The 14925-nt window shown below is 44.7% G+C and overlaps 1 protein-coding gene across 1 annotated transcript; it reads left to right on the forward strand.

The window, feature by feature from the left end:
* Positions 1-336: 336 nt before the first annotated feature.
* Positions 337-13408, forward strand: LOC101764348. Its single transcript, XM_014805829.2, has 2 exons — positions 337-452; positions 12837-13408. Exons 1-2 carry the CDS (start codon positions 337-339, stop codon positions 13240-13242), a joined length of 522 nt encoding a protein of 173 aa, XP_014661315.1. The 3' UTR covers positions 13243-13408.
* The last annotated feature ends 1517 nt before the right edge of the window (positions 13409-14925 follow it).

Raw genomic sequence — 14925 nt, forward strand, 5'->3', positions numbered from 1 at the left:
TTAATGTATCTTTCTAACATAGGAATGTTGTCTATTTTATCACAAAATTGAACTTGAAACTCAATTTTACTATAGATGAGCATGGTCATGATGTACACCTCCATTAAGTCTAGTCAACTAAGCTAAAAATACATAAAAAGACAAAAATAACATATATTAGAATTTGCCAAGGGACCAGGTTTCAGTTCGCCAATGGAGCAGTCGATTAATTAGTTTCTATCTTCACGGTCCTAAAAATGACTGCAGTCACAAAATAAATTATGTGTCATCAGTGTTTGCTGTGTATAGTTGAGGAAACCCAGTCGGTGATTCCTTCCTTCTGTCTCCTATTCCCTAATGCTTGATGAGCATGAGTGCTGCCAAGACATAACTATCCTGCTGCGTTATATCGGTTCCCCGCTTGCTGCTCATTGCGAGTGCCCATTCGAGTACAGTGCAGTGAGACAAGACAGGTAAGCAAGTAAGCTTTAAGGCCGTGGTCATTCAGTAGATGTGTGACATGCTCTTGTGTCCTTATAATGACTATGAGGTACCTAGGCCTAAATGATTAGTATCACTAGTAGAGAAGTGACTTTCGATCCACCCCCTTTTATCCCGGTTTAAAAGTGGCCCGGGACAAAAGGGGGTGCGCCGGGGGATGAGTTTTTATCCCGGTTAAAAACTCCAACCGAGACAAAAGGAAACACCTTTTGTCCCGGTTGGACTTTTATCCCGGTTGGTGCCTCCAACCGGGATAAAAGGGTGTCCCTTTTATCCCGGTTGGAGGATCCAACCGGGACTAACTTCCAACCGGGACAAAAGGTGTTTCCTTTTGTCTCGGTTGGAGTTTTTAACCGGGATAAAAACTCATCCCCCACTATATCCCGAGACAGAGACTTTCTTCTTCCTCCAGCCCGAGCAGTCCAGCACATTGATAGAGAGCTGAGCTTCACCTACTCTCCGGTGGTGCCCAAGCAAGGGAGGTGCTGCCCGAAGTTTTTTCCCTCATTTTTGTGGGAATTTGACTCAGCCAACAAGTGCTGCGAAGGTTTGCTACTTCATCCTCGTGTTATGCTTTGATTTATGCTTTGGAGATGGAAAGATTATTTGCTACAATGTGATGATGAAGTAGAAAAATGGAGAGGTATTTTGAGCTAGAATGTGAGGGAGATTGATGTGTCATATATAGTATGCATTATTTCAGTGGTTTAAAAATGATGCTACCTTGTCTAGACGGTTTATCTTATCAAATTTAATATGGTTTTTTAAATCCATATACTTGTTAAACTTGCATACCGTGTTCATTTCGGCGAGAATGTTCTCCGCCGAGTAGCAACGTATGTCAAGAAGGAGGTTCGATTCTACGAGAAAGAGTGGATACGGACATCGTGACCGTGTCCCCTTTTCCGTAGCATCTAACCTCTTTCATGACGAAGTGCGGTGCCGCCTAGCTGAGGACATCCTCGCGAAATGAACACGGTCTTCAAGTTCAACAACTTCTGTAGTGGTAAGGAAAGAATTTTTGTACATAGATGACTTCTGCTACTTGTTGAACTTGTATACCGTGTTCGCCTCGGCGAGGATGTTCTCCGCCGAGTAGCAACGTATGTCAAGAAGGAGGTTCGATTCTACGAGAAAGAGTGGATACGGACATCGTGACCGTGTCCCCTTTTCCGTAGCATCTAACCTCTTTCATGACGAAGTGCGGTGCCGCCCAGTTGAGGACATCCTCGCGAGATGATCACGGTCTTCAAGTTGAACAACTTATGCAGTGTTTGGGACTTTAATTTAAATATGTGTATTTGGATCTTCATGTTGTTGTATTGTACCATGTTGTTTGGATCTTTAATCGATTTTCACGCGTAATCCATTGTCAAGTGTAATCCATTTTCGTGCGTAATACGATGCAGATGGACCGGCATTGGATGTATAATGCAGACAGACGGAGCAAGGTGTTTATTGATGGCTTGCATTATTTTCTCGAAGTGGCAAAAGCGAACAAGGCAGAGAATGGGTTCGTATGTTGTCCATGCTTCCAATGCAATAACAGGAAGGAGTATTCAAAGGATTCCTGGGGGACTATTCACAGCCACTTGTTTAAATACGGTTTCATGCCTAACTATTTGGTTTGGACCAAGCACGGTGAACTAGGGGTTGTAATGGAAGATGGCGAGGAGGAGGAGGAAGATGACACCATTCCGGACTGGGTTGCAGGTCAAGCTTTTGCAGGTACTACAATGGGCGAGGCTGATGAAGATGAGTTTGCAGAAAATGACCCTACTGATGACCTTGGTCAGGTGATACGAGATGCATACAGAGATTGCGAAACTGAGAAGGAAGCAGCAAAGTTGCAGCGCATGATAGATGATCACCAAAAATTGTTGTACCCAGGTTGCCAGCAGGGCCATAAAAAACTAGGTACGACACTAGAATTTGTGCAATGGAAGGCAAAAAATAGTGTGTCCGATAAGGCATTTCAGGGGATGTTGAGAATTGTCAAGAAGATTCTCCCCGAGAATAATGAATTACCGTCCACAACATATGAAGCTAAACAGATTATTTGCCCTCTCGGATTGGATGTTCAGAAGATACACGCATGCCCTAATGACTGTATCCTCTATCGTGGTGATGAATACGAGGAATTGGATGCTTGTCCCGTCTGCGAAGCCCTGCGGTATAAGATCAGGCGAGATGATCCTGGTGATGTCGAGGGGCAGTCTCCCAAGAAGAGAGTTCCCGCGAAGGTGATGTGGTATTTCCCTATAATACCACGCTTGAAGCGCTTGTTCAGGAACAAGGCGAATGCTAAGTTGATGCGATGGCACAAAGAAGACCGTAAGGAAGATGAGATGCTGAGACACCCCGCAGATGGGGCACAGTGGAGATCAATTGATAGAACATTCCCAGACTTTGAAAGTGAAGCAAGGAACATAAGGTTTGGTTTAAGCACTGATGGATTCAATCCATTCGGTGAGTTGAGTAGTGGTTATAGTACTTGGCCTGTGACCCTTTGTATGTTCAACCTTCCTCCTTGGCTGTGCATGAAGCGGAAGTTCATTATGATGCCGGCGCTTATCCAAGGCCCAAAACAACCCGGCAACGACATTGACGTGTACCTAAGGCCGTTGGTTGATGACCTTTTACAGCTCTGGAAGGAAGAAGTTGTACGTGTGTGGGATGAGGATAGACAAGAGATCTTTAATCTACGAGCACTGTTGTTCGTAACCATCAACGATTGGCCTGCATTGAGTAACCTTTCAGGACAGACAAATAAGGGATATCGGGCATGCACCCACTGTTTAGATGACACAGATAGCATGTACTTGAAGCACTGTAAGAAGGTCGTCTATATGGGTCATCGTCGATTTCTCCCTGCTCACCACCAGCTGAGAAAGAGCGGGATGCATTTCAAAGGGACGCCAGACCATCGTAAAAAACCTGCACACCGTAATGGAAAGCGTGTGTTCGAGATGATGAAGGATGTACATGTAGTCTTTGGAAAGGGACTTGGTAGCCAACCTGTTCCGAACGATGATAACGGACATGCACCCATGTGGAAGAAAAAGTCAATATTTTGGGAGCTACCTTATTGGGAAATCCTAGAGGTTCGCAACGCAATAGATGTGATGCACCTGACGAAGAATCTTTGCGTGAACGTGCTAGGCTTCATGGGTGTTTATGGAACCTCAAAAGATACATTGGAAGCACGACAGGACCTGAAAGCCATGGGGCAACGAGATGACCTACATCCGGAAAAGAGAGATAATGGACAGCACTACTTACGTCCTGCCAGTTACACTCTCAGCAAGGAGGAGAAGGATAGCATGTTTGAATGCTTGAATAGTATGAAGGTCCCGTCTAATGCTAGTCAGAAGGGCTACCACCATCATTTGGGGCGAGGTGGGTATGGCTCAGCAATTCCCAAGTGGAGAAAGATGGAACAAGATCTGATCGAACGGGGAATCATACCTGCAACTATTGAATGGCCCGAACGATCAAAGAACTGGTACTACGCTCATGGAGGCAATCGATCCATCCAAGCTATCAAAGCTATCAAAGCTACAGAACGATGTGGTGCAATGTCTTGTCAGTTTTGAGTTGTTATTTCCACCATCCTTCTTCAATATTATGACGCACTTACTGGTTCACCTAGTAAAAGAGATTGGTATTCTCGGACCTGTATACCTGCACAATATGTGGCCTTTCGAGAGGTTCATGGCAGTCCTAAAAAACTATGTTCGTAATCGTGCTCGTCCAGAAGGAAGCATCGCCAGGGGATATGGAACAGAGGAGGTGATCGAGTTTTGTGTTGATTTTATTGATTCAATTGACTCGATTGGGGTTCCAACTTCACGCCACGAGGGGAGGCTCCGAGGAATGGGCACCCTTGGAAGGAAATCAAGTTTGAGCAATGATACTAATTTGTTCGACAAGGCACACTACACTGTTCTACAACAGTCATCCTTTGTGTCTCCGTATATCGAGCAGCACAGGCAGATGGTAGCTTCCAAAAACCCGACCAAATCCGATGCTTGGCTTACCCGTCATCACATGGAAACTTTTCCCTCCTGGTTGCGCCAACAACTTATGGGTAACTCTGAGATTCACCCACAGCTTGCCTGGTTAGCCAAGGGACCTGCTACCGCAATCGTCAAATTCCAAGGCTATGAGATAAATGGTTACACATTTTACACGAGAGCCCAGGACCAGAAAAGCACGAACCAGAATAGTGGTGTCCGCATAGATGCCATGGACAGAAATAATAGCAAGGAGTCGTATTATGGTTTCATACAGGAGATATGGGAACTCGAATACGGACCGCTGTACATCCCTCTATTTCTTTGCAATTGGGTGAAGCTAACTGCCGTCACCAAAGATCAGTACGGAATGACAATAGTAGATCTGAGCAAGACTGGATACAGTGATGACCCATTCGTACTTGCCAATGATGTGCATCAGGTGTTCTATGTGAAGGACATGTGCAGCAAACCCAAGAGGAATCCAGAAGAGACATGGGAGCCAAAGTGCCACATAGTTCTTCCAGGTAAAAGAAAAATCGTGGGAGTCGAGGATAAAACAGACCAATCAGATGATTATGATCAGTTTGATGGCATGCCTCCATTCGACGTTGAAGTTGATCCAAGCATCCTGCTGTCCAAAGAAGAGGCTCCGTACTTACGCCGCGATCATGATCAAGGAACTTTCGTGAAGAAGAAATTTTACAACGTTGTATTGTAATGCGTTAAATGTGCATGACCTTTGTGTATTAATTGATATAATTTGTAATTTACCCTATGTATGATTTCATGTGTTATTAAATTTGTTAGGTGAAGATTTTTTAGATATACATGAACATTGTTAACCACATACTAACATGGATTTTTCTGCGCATTCAAATAATTTAATTGAATAATTTATTGATCACAGCAATGCAGTAAAATAAATATTTTACAGGCTACATGAGTTGGTATAGAAATAATGATTACTTCATACTTATTGTCAATTTACTCGTTAATTAAATATATTTTTGCATGTACAAAATCTGAGAAGGTTTTGTTTTTCATCCTGGAATGCAGTGAAAAGGTTAAATAAAATCCATTTCCAAAAAACAGGCGGGAGAAGAAACATAGGAAAAAGGACCTTTTGTCCCGGGTGCTAACAGCAACCGGGACAAAAGGCCCCCCTTTTATCCCGGTTGCAAACGGCAACCGGGATAAAAGGGCCCGTTCGTCTCCCGCCCGAACGTACCCTTTTGAGACAAAAGCCATCTGGACCCGGGACAAAAGGTCCCGGGTGCCGTTACGAACCGGGATAAAAGGGGGGGGGTTAAAAGCACTGTACTCCCTTCTACCCCCCACCAGTTCCACACTTAGCGAAATTTTCGCAAGTCCCGCGCTCTCCGCCCGTCGCCGCCCGTCCGCCTCCCTCGCCGGCCGCCGCCGTCGTCGTCCCACATTGCGCCGTCGTCGTCGCCCGTCCGCCTCCCTCGCCCGTCGCCGCCCGTCCGCCTCCCTCTCCGCCCGTCGCCGCCCGTCCGCCTCCCTCTCCGCCCGTCGCCGCCCGTCCGCCTCCCTCGCCGGCTGCATCGCCCCTCGTCGCCGGCTCCATCCTCGTCGCCGCTCGTCGCCCCTCGCCGGCCGCCGTCGTCGTCGTTGCCTCGGCCGCCGTCGTCCCGCCGTCGTCGTCGATCTTCGTCCTCGTCGCCGCCCCGGCCGCCGCTGTCCGGCCCGCACGCCGCCCGGCCGCCGCCGTCCCGCCGTCACACGCCGCCCCGGCCGCCGCCGTCAGGCCGCCCCGGCCGCCGCCTTCCCGCCGCCCCGCGCGCGAGAGGTCTGCCGCGCCGGCCGGTGCGCCGGGAGAGCTGGCGGTTTTCTTTTAATTTTTAATTTTGTTTTTTTAATGGAATTGTAATTTTGTTAAGTTAGATTTTTAGATTTCTAATTTTGTTAAGTTAGATTTTTAGATTTCTAGTTAGTTTGTTAAGTTAGATTTTTAGATTTGTTGTTAGGTTGTTAACTACCGTCCCGCCGTCGTGATCGCCGCCGTCCCGCCAAGTAGCTACCCCGCCGTCGTGATCGCCGCCGTCCCGCCGAGTAGCTACCGTGAGAGTCGCCTTGTAGCCGTCGTGATCGCCGCCGAGTAGTCGACGTGATCGCCGCCGTCCTGCCGCCCATCACAACGTAGTAGCTTAGGCACCGCCCGTGGTTCCGGTGAACCGCCTCCGCCGCCCTGACCGCCGCCGTCCCGCCTCCGCCGCCATGACCGCCGCCGTCCCGCCTTCGCCGCCCTTATCGTCGTCGTAGAAATTCGTAGAAATTCGTCAAAATTCGTAGAAATTCGTAGAAATTCGTAGAAATTCGTAGAAATTCATAGAAAATCATAGAAATTCGTAGAAATTCATAGAAATTCGTAGAAATTCGTAGAAATTCATAGAAATTCGTAGAAATTCATAGAAAATCATAGAAATTCGTAGAAATTCATAGAAATTCATAGAAATTCATAGAAATTCATAGAAATTCATAGAAATTCGTAGAAATTCATAGAGATTCATAGAAATTCATAGAGATTCATAGAAATTCATAGAGATTCATAGAAATTCATAGAAATTCATAGAAATTCATAGAAATTTGTATTAAGACGATTTGTATGACTGTCATGTATGATTCGATGTATGTTTGCAGCAATAGTTGAAATGGCAGACGATGAGACCGCAAGGTATATCATGGAGCAGATAATCGCTGGTGATGGTAGTGGCGACAACGTTCCACTATCATACACGGATGAAGAGGGCACCCAGGCGGACATGTTCCTCAACATGTCTGCCGATGTGAATGAAGAGCAACAGCCGCAGCAACAACTTGCCGTGGCGGAAGGTTCCGGCGAGGTATATACAACCATTCTTGTATTGTTTCACGCCACCGCTACTAGTACGTACTAATTAACAAATCTTAAACTGTTAGCCCTCCGGATCGACACAAGGGCAGAAGACCCGAGGTCGTACAAAGGTGATGGAAGGGAGGCTTGTCATCACCGAAGTTACAGATGAGGGCAGGCCGGTTGCTCCCGAGAAAGTCGCAAAGAAGTATGTTAGTCAAATCGGGGCAATCGTCCGGGACAACGTGCCTATCAGCATCAGAGAATGGAAGGGCAGAAGCGATAATCCGTACGCCCTTCCAGAGACAGAAAAGAATATGCTGTGGGAAGACGTGAAGAGGCATTTCACATTCCCCGAAGATTATAGCGAGAAGGATGTCAAAGCCTGGACACTTAAGAAGATGGCTACTCAATTCCAGACATTCAAGAAGATGCTGGACACCCACTACATCAAGAAGGGCAAAACTCCAGACTTCAATGCGTGGCCCAAGTTGAGGGACCACTGGGATGCATTTGTTGAATACAAGAGGAGTGAAGAAGGTGTGAAAAAGATCACGACCAACGTTGCAAATGCTAGTCAGAAGGGCTACCACCATCATTTGGGGCGAGGTGGGTATGGCTCAGCAATTCCCAAGTGGAGAAAGATGGAACAAGATCTGATCGAACGGGGAATCATACCTGCAACTATTGAATGGCCCGAACGATCAAAGAACTGGTACTACGCTCATGGAGGCTCCCTAAGCCAAGAGGATGGGACGCTGATTTTCAATGACAGAATACGTGAGAAGGCCGAACATCTCATGAAGAACATTGAAGATTCCAAGGCTGGGAGGTTGAGGGTGGACCGAGAAAATGATGAGCTCACATTGGCCCTCGGTAATCCAGAGCACCCAGGACGTTGCCGGGGCTTCGGGGTGGTTCCGTGGAAGTTCGCTTTCCGAGGCGACAGCGCCTCTTACAGAAGCCGGAAGCGAAGAAAGGAACAGATGGAGGAGAGCTGGCGGCAGATGCTAGAACAACGAATGATGGATGAAATCAATCGGCGGGTGGCCGACGCAGTTGCGGAGTTGGCGCAATCTGGAGCAGTGCCGAATCCTCACACCGCCAGCCCTTCTCAACGCCTCGGGAGCAGTTGTGCTTCTACAGGGGTCCCCGATGCGCAGACGCCCAGGTTACCCGTGGAGGAGCAACGGTTCCCCGTGGATGCCATCACGCAACGGACCTCATGTGAGCTGCATGCACCGGTCGGCAACCTCACTATTAAGGTATACTTATACATAATATTTATGCAATCTTGTCAATTGATCCAGGCCTCGAGATCGGAGTTCAACTTGTTTACTTCTGCTATATGTACAGGTAGCGTACGGGAGTGCGTTACCAACGCTGGCAGGGCAGAGCAGTCATGGCATGGACATTCCAACAGGCTACGCCAGCGTCTGTGTCGAGCAAATAGTAGATGCCCAGTATGAAGGTCTAGAGCTCGACTTCCCGGGAGGCGACGGGGAAAAGACATTGGCAGATGCGCTTCATGGGATCATTCTATGGAAGAAACGCTACATCATTATTTCCCGCACGGAGCCATCTCCTCAGACCTCAAGACCGCTCCCCGTAGATCCCGAGCAGCGATCTTCTCCTCATACCTCGAGACCGGCATCTCCTGCTCCAGGACCGTCGCTTCCATCTATATCAAGGTCTCCATCTCCACCACATCCTGGTGCTGGGAGCGACGACAACAATAACAACACCCCTCCCCGATCACCGTCGCCGGCACCAAGAGCGGCCCCCTCGAAGGAACCTGCAGCACCACTCAAGAAGTCACGAGCACCGCCTCCCAAGCAAAGACAGGCTCGAAAGAAGAAAACAAAGGTCGACCCTGAAGTGGCTCGCAAGGAACGCTTTGAGGCAATGTCTCATGCGGAACAGTGGGCAGAAATCCAACGAGAGGCCAGTGAGTGGTTTAAGAAACAAGCCGAATTAAAAAAGGCAAGGGAGATGGAGCCACCGCCAGTAAGTCGGCGGGATTTAAACTTCTTTATCAGGATGGAGGAAGGAGCCAAGAAAAGGATACCACTCTTGACAAACTATGAACGGGCTCTAGTAAAGGCTGATGAAAAGGATAAAAGAAAAGGAAAATCATCCTCCAGCGGTTCAATCCCCGACCTCAGCCATTTGTCAAAGAAAGATGCTCAACGGGTAAAAGCAATGCCCTTGGATCAACAAGCAAATATATTGAAGTTCATGGAAGAAACAGGTCTGGGACTTGATGAATGCATAGGGCAAGTCGAGACGCCAACTGCACCGCCCCCTGAGCCGAGATGGCCTTATCAGCTAGGCAAGCCTCTAGTGAAGCCGGCAATGGTACGGAAGCTGTCAACAAAGATGTACGAATTCCATCAATGGTACATGACGGCATCCGCCAAATCGAGGGAGATGATCGGCATGAAGGTAAAACCGATAGATTTTCACGGTGAAGGGGAGAAAGTGCTGTGGCTAAACTTCGAGGATATATACGAAGTGTACCATCATGATGCCCTGGACGTCTCTCTGATCAGCGCTTGGATTCTGTAAGTGTCCGTTTATTATCTCTACATGTAAATTTTGGCGTGCGTCACCGTACTAACTTCATCTTCCATTTCATGTAGGATGCTAATTCAGACATGCCGCCGAGAGGCGTACCTACATATAGGCTTCATGGATCCATCTGTAGTTAACCAACGACAGATACAATTAGCGCCGGAAAAAACCTTTGCCGAAATATACAATTTCCTACACAAACAAACATTCAAGGATTTCATACTACTTCCATACAACTTCAAGTAAGTGTGTGTATACCGTCTACTTTCGATGTCTTTTTCCTTATCTCTACATGTTAGTTAGCTCTAATATGCATGAACATTTTACGCACGCAGCTTCCACTGGATCCTTATTATAATTGAGCCTGAAAGAAGCCACGTCACTGTCTTTGATTCGTTACGGAAAGATCCGGTGGACTACCAAGAATTGCAAGACATGCTGGGCTTGTAATAATTCTGGACCTTTATCTCTATGCAAAAATTTATTTCCTAAATTTTATCCCTGTTACACTATGTCATTCATTATTCTATTCCGCAGCGTATGGAAACAATTCATAAGGACACACAAAGGTCCATTCAAAGAAGATCTTACATGGAACACAGACTTCCCGGTACGTATGAAGTCTGCACATTTATTACATTGTATAACACGAATATTTCATAACTTATTTTTTTTCCGCACTGAAGTGCTTAAGACAGGAACCCGGGAATAACCTATGTGGCTACTACATCTGTGAGCACATGCACGGTTTTTTGGGACCCAAGGGACCGAATATGACGCCGCACAACTTAAAAGTACGTAAAATAAATATATTACTAGTTAATTATTTTCTAGCTCCTTATATGTATTTGTTCATGTAACATTCACAAATTTCCAAATTATAGATGTTAAATATTCAACAAGGACTCTTGAAGGAAGAAAGAGTAGCGGCAATATGTGAAGGTCTCATTGGATTCATAATGGACGAGGTGGTAAATCCAAGAGGAGAATTTTATTACGATGGACGACAATTAGACACTCCTCTCAGCAACACCACGACGGGCGGAAGATCGTAGGAAGATACTTTGATTTATTTGTATATATGATCGATTTGTACTAATTAAGCTAGTTGAATTGTGTATATGAATTGTGTATAAGGATTGTGTATATATATAGTAGTTGTATAATTACAAATCCCATTCGTTTAAATACTAGTTGATTTAATTCATTCTAAAAAAATCTCAACTACAAGGTTAACAAATTAAAAGGGCCGCGGTACTACTATACGTATACGTGATGCATGCATGAAAAATTCAGACGTCACCAGTGCCATGCAAGCGCAAATTAGTCCCGGTTGGAATTGAGCCGGGACTAAAGGGGACCCCTTTAGTCCCGGTTGGTGACACCAACCGGGACTAAAGGGGGTCCTTTACTCCCGGTTAAAATACCCGGGACTAAAGACCCCCCCCTTTTGTCCCGGTTGGTTTATCCCGGATGGATATCCGAGAGATATGACCCTTACCAACCGGGACTAATGCTCAGTTTTCTACCAGTGTAAACACATCTTCTAAAAGCTAGTGTTGGCTTTTCAAAGTAAAAAATCAGCACCAGCTTTTCAAAAAATTCAAAAGCTGCAGCTCAAACAAACAGACCCTTAATCCCCCTAACTTGTTTTACTAAAGGGTCTAGATTTTATTACTGTGGCCAAAATAGAATTGTACACTATATGCATATCCGATACTTTCTCGAATTTATTTTTAGAATAAACAATGACAGCGATGCATGTTGATTTTTCCAATCTCAAAATGGACCCCTCACAATCTCTAAAAGGTCTTCATCAGGGTAGGATGTGCATGCTTGCGTTATAAGGTGAGTGTGCATTTACCATGTATACGTGGGCCTCTTCTTCCGTACTATGTTTTTATAGTAAAAAACCTCTCCTGGTTCAAAATACATGCATGTTGTTTATGACATTGGCATGGTATACGTACAAGACGAAGCTTTCAATAATAATTTTTATAAAATATGAGATTTGAAAGGAAGGTGATTAAAAGTTTTGAAAGTACTTTTTATAGTGAGTATAATAACATTTATCTTACATTGCCAATCTATATGCTTTTATTTATTTGTTTATTTTTGTCAAAGTTACAAAATTTTTATAAAAAGGACTAGAGGGAGAATATAATTTTTTCATCATTCGGCCTAGTAGTACATGATAAAGAATCAAATTGAAACTCGATATGATACAAAAAATGATGAGCCAAACATTTGTGACGGTTATAAAAACAAATTTGTACTAGCGCACCAGTTAGCAATCTTCTGTCAGCACAAATGGTGATTACACCAAGCGAACGCTAAAATGTCAACTCACACTTGGCTCCCTCGTATTTTATGACGACGACTTTTTGTTCTTACTTTCTTCCCCCGCGTGACATTCTTGTACCCAGAGAATCGATGTGACGCGTAACCCTGCTGGGCCCTGAGTTCTTCCGTTGCACAGTTGCAGAAACGTGCACGATCTCCGTCCACTGACTTCTCCACTCCACTAGCTCCACCTATTATTTAATGATCGCTTATAGCACAATAATTCCTGTAACAGCTCTAATTCAGCAGGCTATAATGGAGATGGAGCAGGAGCTGGACCTTGAGCTCAGGCCATGTTTAGTTACTCCCAACTCCCAACTTTGACACTATGCAAAAAGAAGGTTCCCCATCACATCAAACTTGCGGTACATGCATGGAGTACTAAATGTAGATGAAATTAAAAACTAATTGCACAGTTTTGTTGTACTTTGCGAGACGAATCTTTTGAGCCTAATTAGTCAATATTTGGACAATAATTCACAAATACAAACGAAACGCTACAGTGTGCTACAGTGCTGTAACAGTAATTTAGCACCCCAAATTCGCCAAACTAAACACGGCCTCAGACTATTCCACCCCTCCTCCGCCTCGGCTGCGCCGCCGGAAGAGCCACCTGGCTTCTTCCTCTGCACCTACTGCGGCCGCAAGTTCTACAGCTCGCAGGCGCTCGGCGGCCACCAGAACGCCCACAAGTACGAGCGCACCCTCGCCAAGCGCCGCCGGGAGATCGCCGCCGCCATGCGCGCGCACGGGGCTGCTTCATCAGCTGCGACAGCCACCGGCGCCGCTGTCCAGGTCGTCGATGTCGACGCCGACAGCGACAGCCCTGGGTCCGCTGGAGGTGATTCCAATGTAGAGAAGGCGAGGCCGCCGCTGGGGAAGAAGCAAGCTGCCGCAGTGGCTGGGCAGTATGGCGGCCTGCTCCGGCACGTCGACCGCGCCGGCGAACTCGATTTGTCACTCAGGCTATGATTGGCTTCGGCACCATGTACCTCTTCTCCTTGGCTTTTTACCTGTTTACTTAAATGATTCCTGCTTTTGTTCTTCACCTTCAGATAAATCTGTGCCTCTTGTGGCATGTGTGTTGAGTTAATTTGTGCAGAATTTCTTTTGCAAGGGAAATTTGTCGATTTTATCCTGTGCGCTCCAATTGTTTCCTCTAAGCTCTTCTCAATCTAGAAATTTATTTTTGGCATGCATGCCATGTTCAATTGAAATAATTTTGGGGGCTTATTTTCTTTGTTTTATGCAGCCTTCTTCCAGTGATTTTAAGATTGCGCATATTCCATGTGAGACTTTGCTCGTCCCATGAATGCCAACTGCATAGAGCAAGCTGCTTGTTCGATGTGTTCAGATAAGTAAAAGTTTAGTATGTCTTGCTTCATAAGATGGTCAGAGTGAGAGTTTGAAATATATAGCATCCAGCAGCTCCAAGCTTGCTTCATAATAATGCAGCTGCACTGTTGCTGATGGAAGCACAAATATATAAAAAAATTCATTCCACTGTGCTCTCCCTGTTCTCATTTTGCTGAAGAAAATAATTTATATTCTGAAATGAATTAGTTATGCATGTGCCAAGAATATGCCCTCTTATTAATGGATAATCATTCTGAAATGCAAAAACCAAGTTATAGCAGGCCACACGTAGGAATCTCAAATAGTAAAGACAACAATCAGTATCATTGATCAACTATATGTACAGAAAACTCAACAGATTACCACTCCAGTTTATCATATATAGGCAACCAATTACTCTGGTATTTTCTGCAATTTAGCTTCAAGCAACAATACCAATTACATTATCCATTTTAGCTTTGTACGTAGGATCTATCTAGTTTGACTTGAGTAATAAATATGGTTGGTTAGCACATTATTAAATGATCTTGTTCAAATGTCCACTATTTAATCCCATTATGCTGGGCTTGTTTTCCCTGTTTATATATCTTAATATCATGTTATTTCATGGTTTTCTATAGTTTCGGTTCTAATCTCTTGATGATAGATATATATATATGATAATTCAGTAGATGAAAGGGGGAATGAGTTCTCGATGCAATGCGAAATTTCAGCCTTTATCGTTCAGTGAAGAAGAACCTTGAAGAGAGGTATGTGTGTGTGTGTATATATATATACACAATTGGTGGCATTTGTGGCACCGTTGTAAAAGATGTAAGTTCTCATACATTTCAGATAAATTATAAAATTATAAGATACTCATATAAGTTCTCAAATCATTTCAGAAAAATTATAAAATTATACCACTTAATTCTGTTGCATCTTGATTAATAATGACAATGCAGATTGTATAATGGATACAAGTTGATCTTTCAAATATAATCTACTAGTGCAATTACACAATCTATTTAGCTAGATTAGAGAATAGTAAACATTTTTGAAAATGTAGTGGAAATGCATATTCCAAATCCACTTTCATAGAAAATGGCTAATCTTACAACTATTAGAAACCATCTCCTTAAATGTGTTTTATGTACTATTTGAACTAAAGCTAAAGTATATTTGTCTTGTTACAATTCTATCTAAGAACATGGATTTTAGATGAAATTCATGTGGTTTTCAGCTAGGCATATCTACTCAGTTGATTTGGCAAAATTAATTATAGTATACATATGAAGAATTTTAGAGATGCATATCAGA

This window comes from Setaria italica, chromosome IX, assembly GCF_000263155.2.
Source record: "Setaria italica strain Yugu1 chromosome IX, Setaria_italica_v2.0, whole genome shotgun sequence".
Classification (NCBI taxonomy): domain Eukaryota; kingdom Viridiplantae; phylum Streptophyta; class Magnoliopsida; order Poales; family Poaceae; genus Setaria; species Setaria italica.

Bases quoted from the DNA above. Each gene is read 5' to 3' on its own strand.
- LOC101764348 (XM_014805829.2), top strand. From the start codon at position 337: ATGCTTGATGAGCATGAGTGCTGCCAAGACATAACTATCCTGCTGCGT. The intron at 453-12,836 runs GTAAGCAAGTAA...ACACGGCCTCAG, and splicing joins AGTGCAGTGAGACAAGACAG to ACTATTCCACCCCTCCTCCG.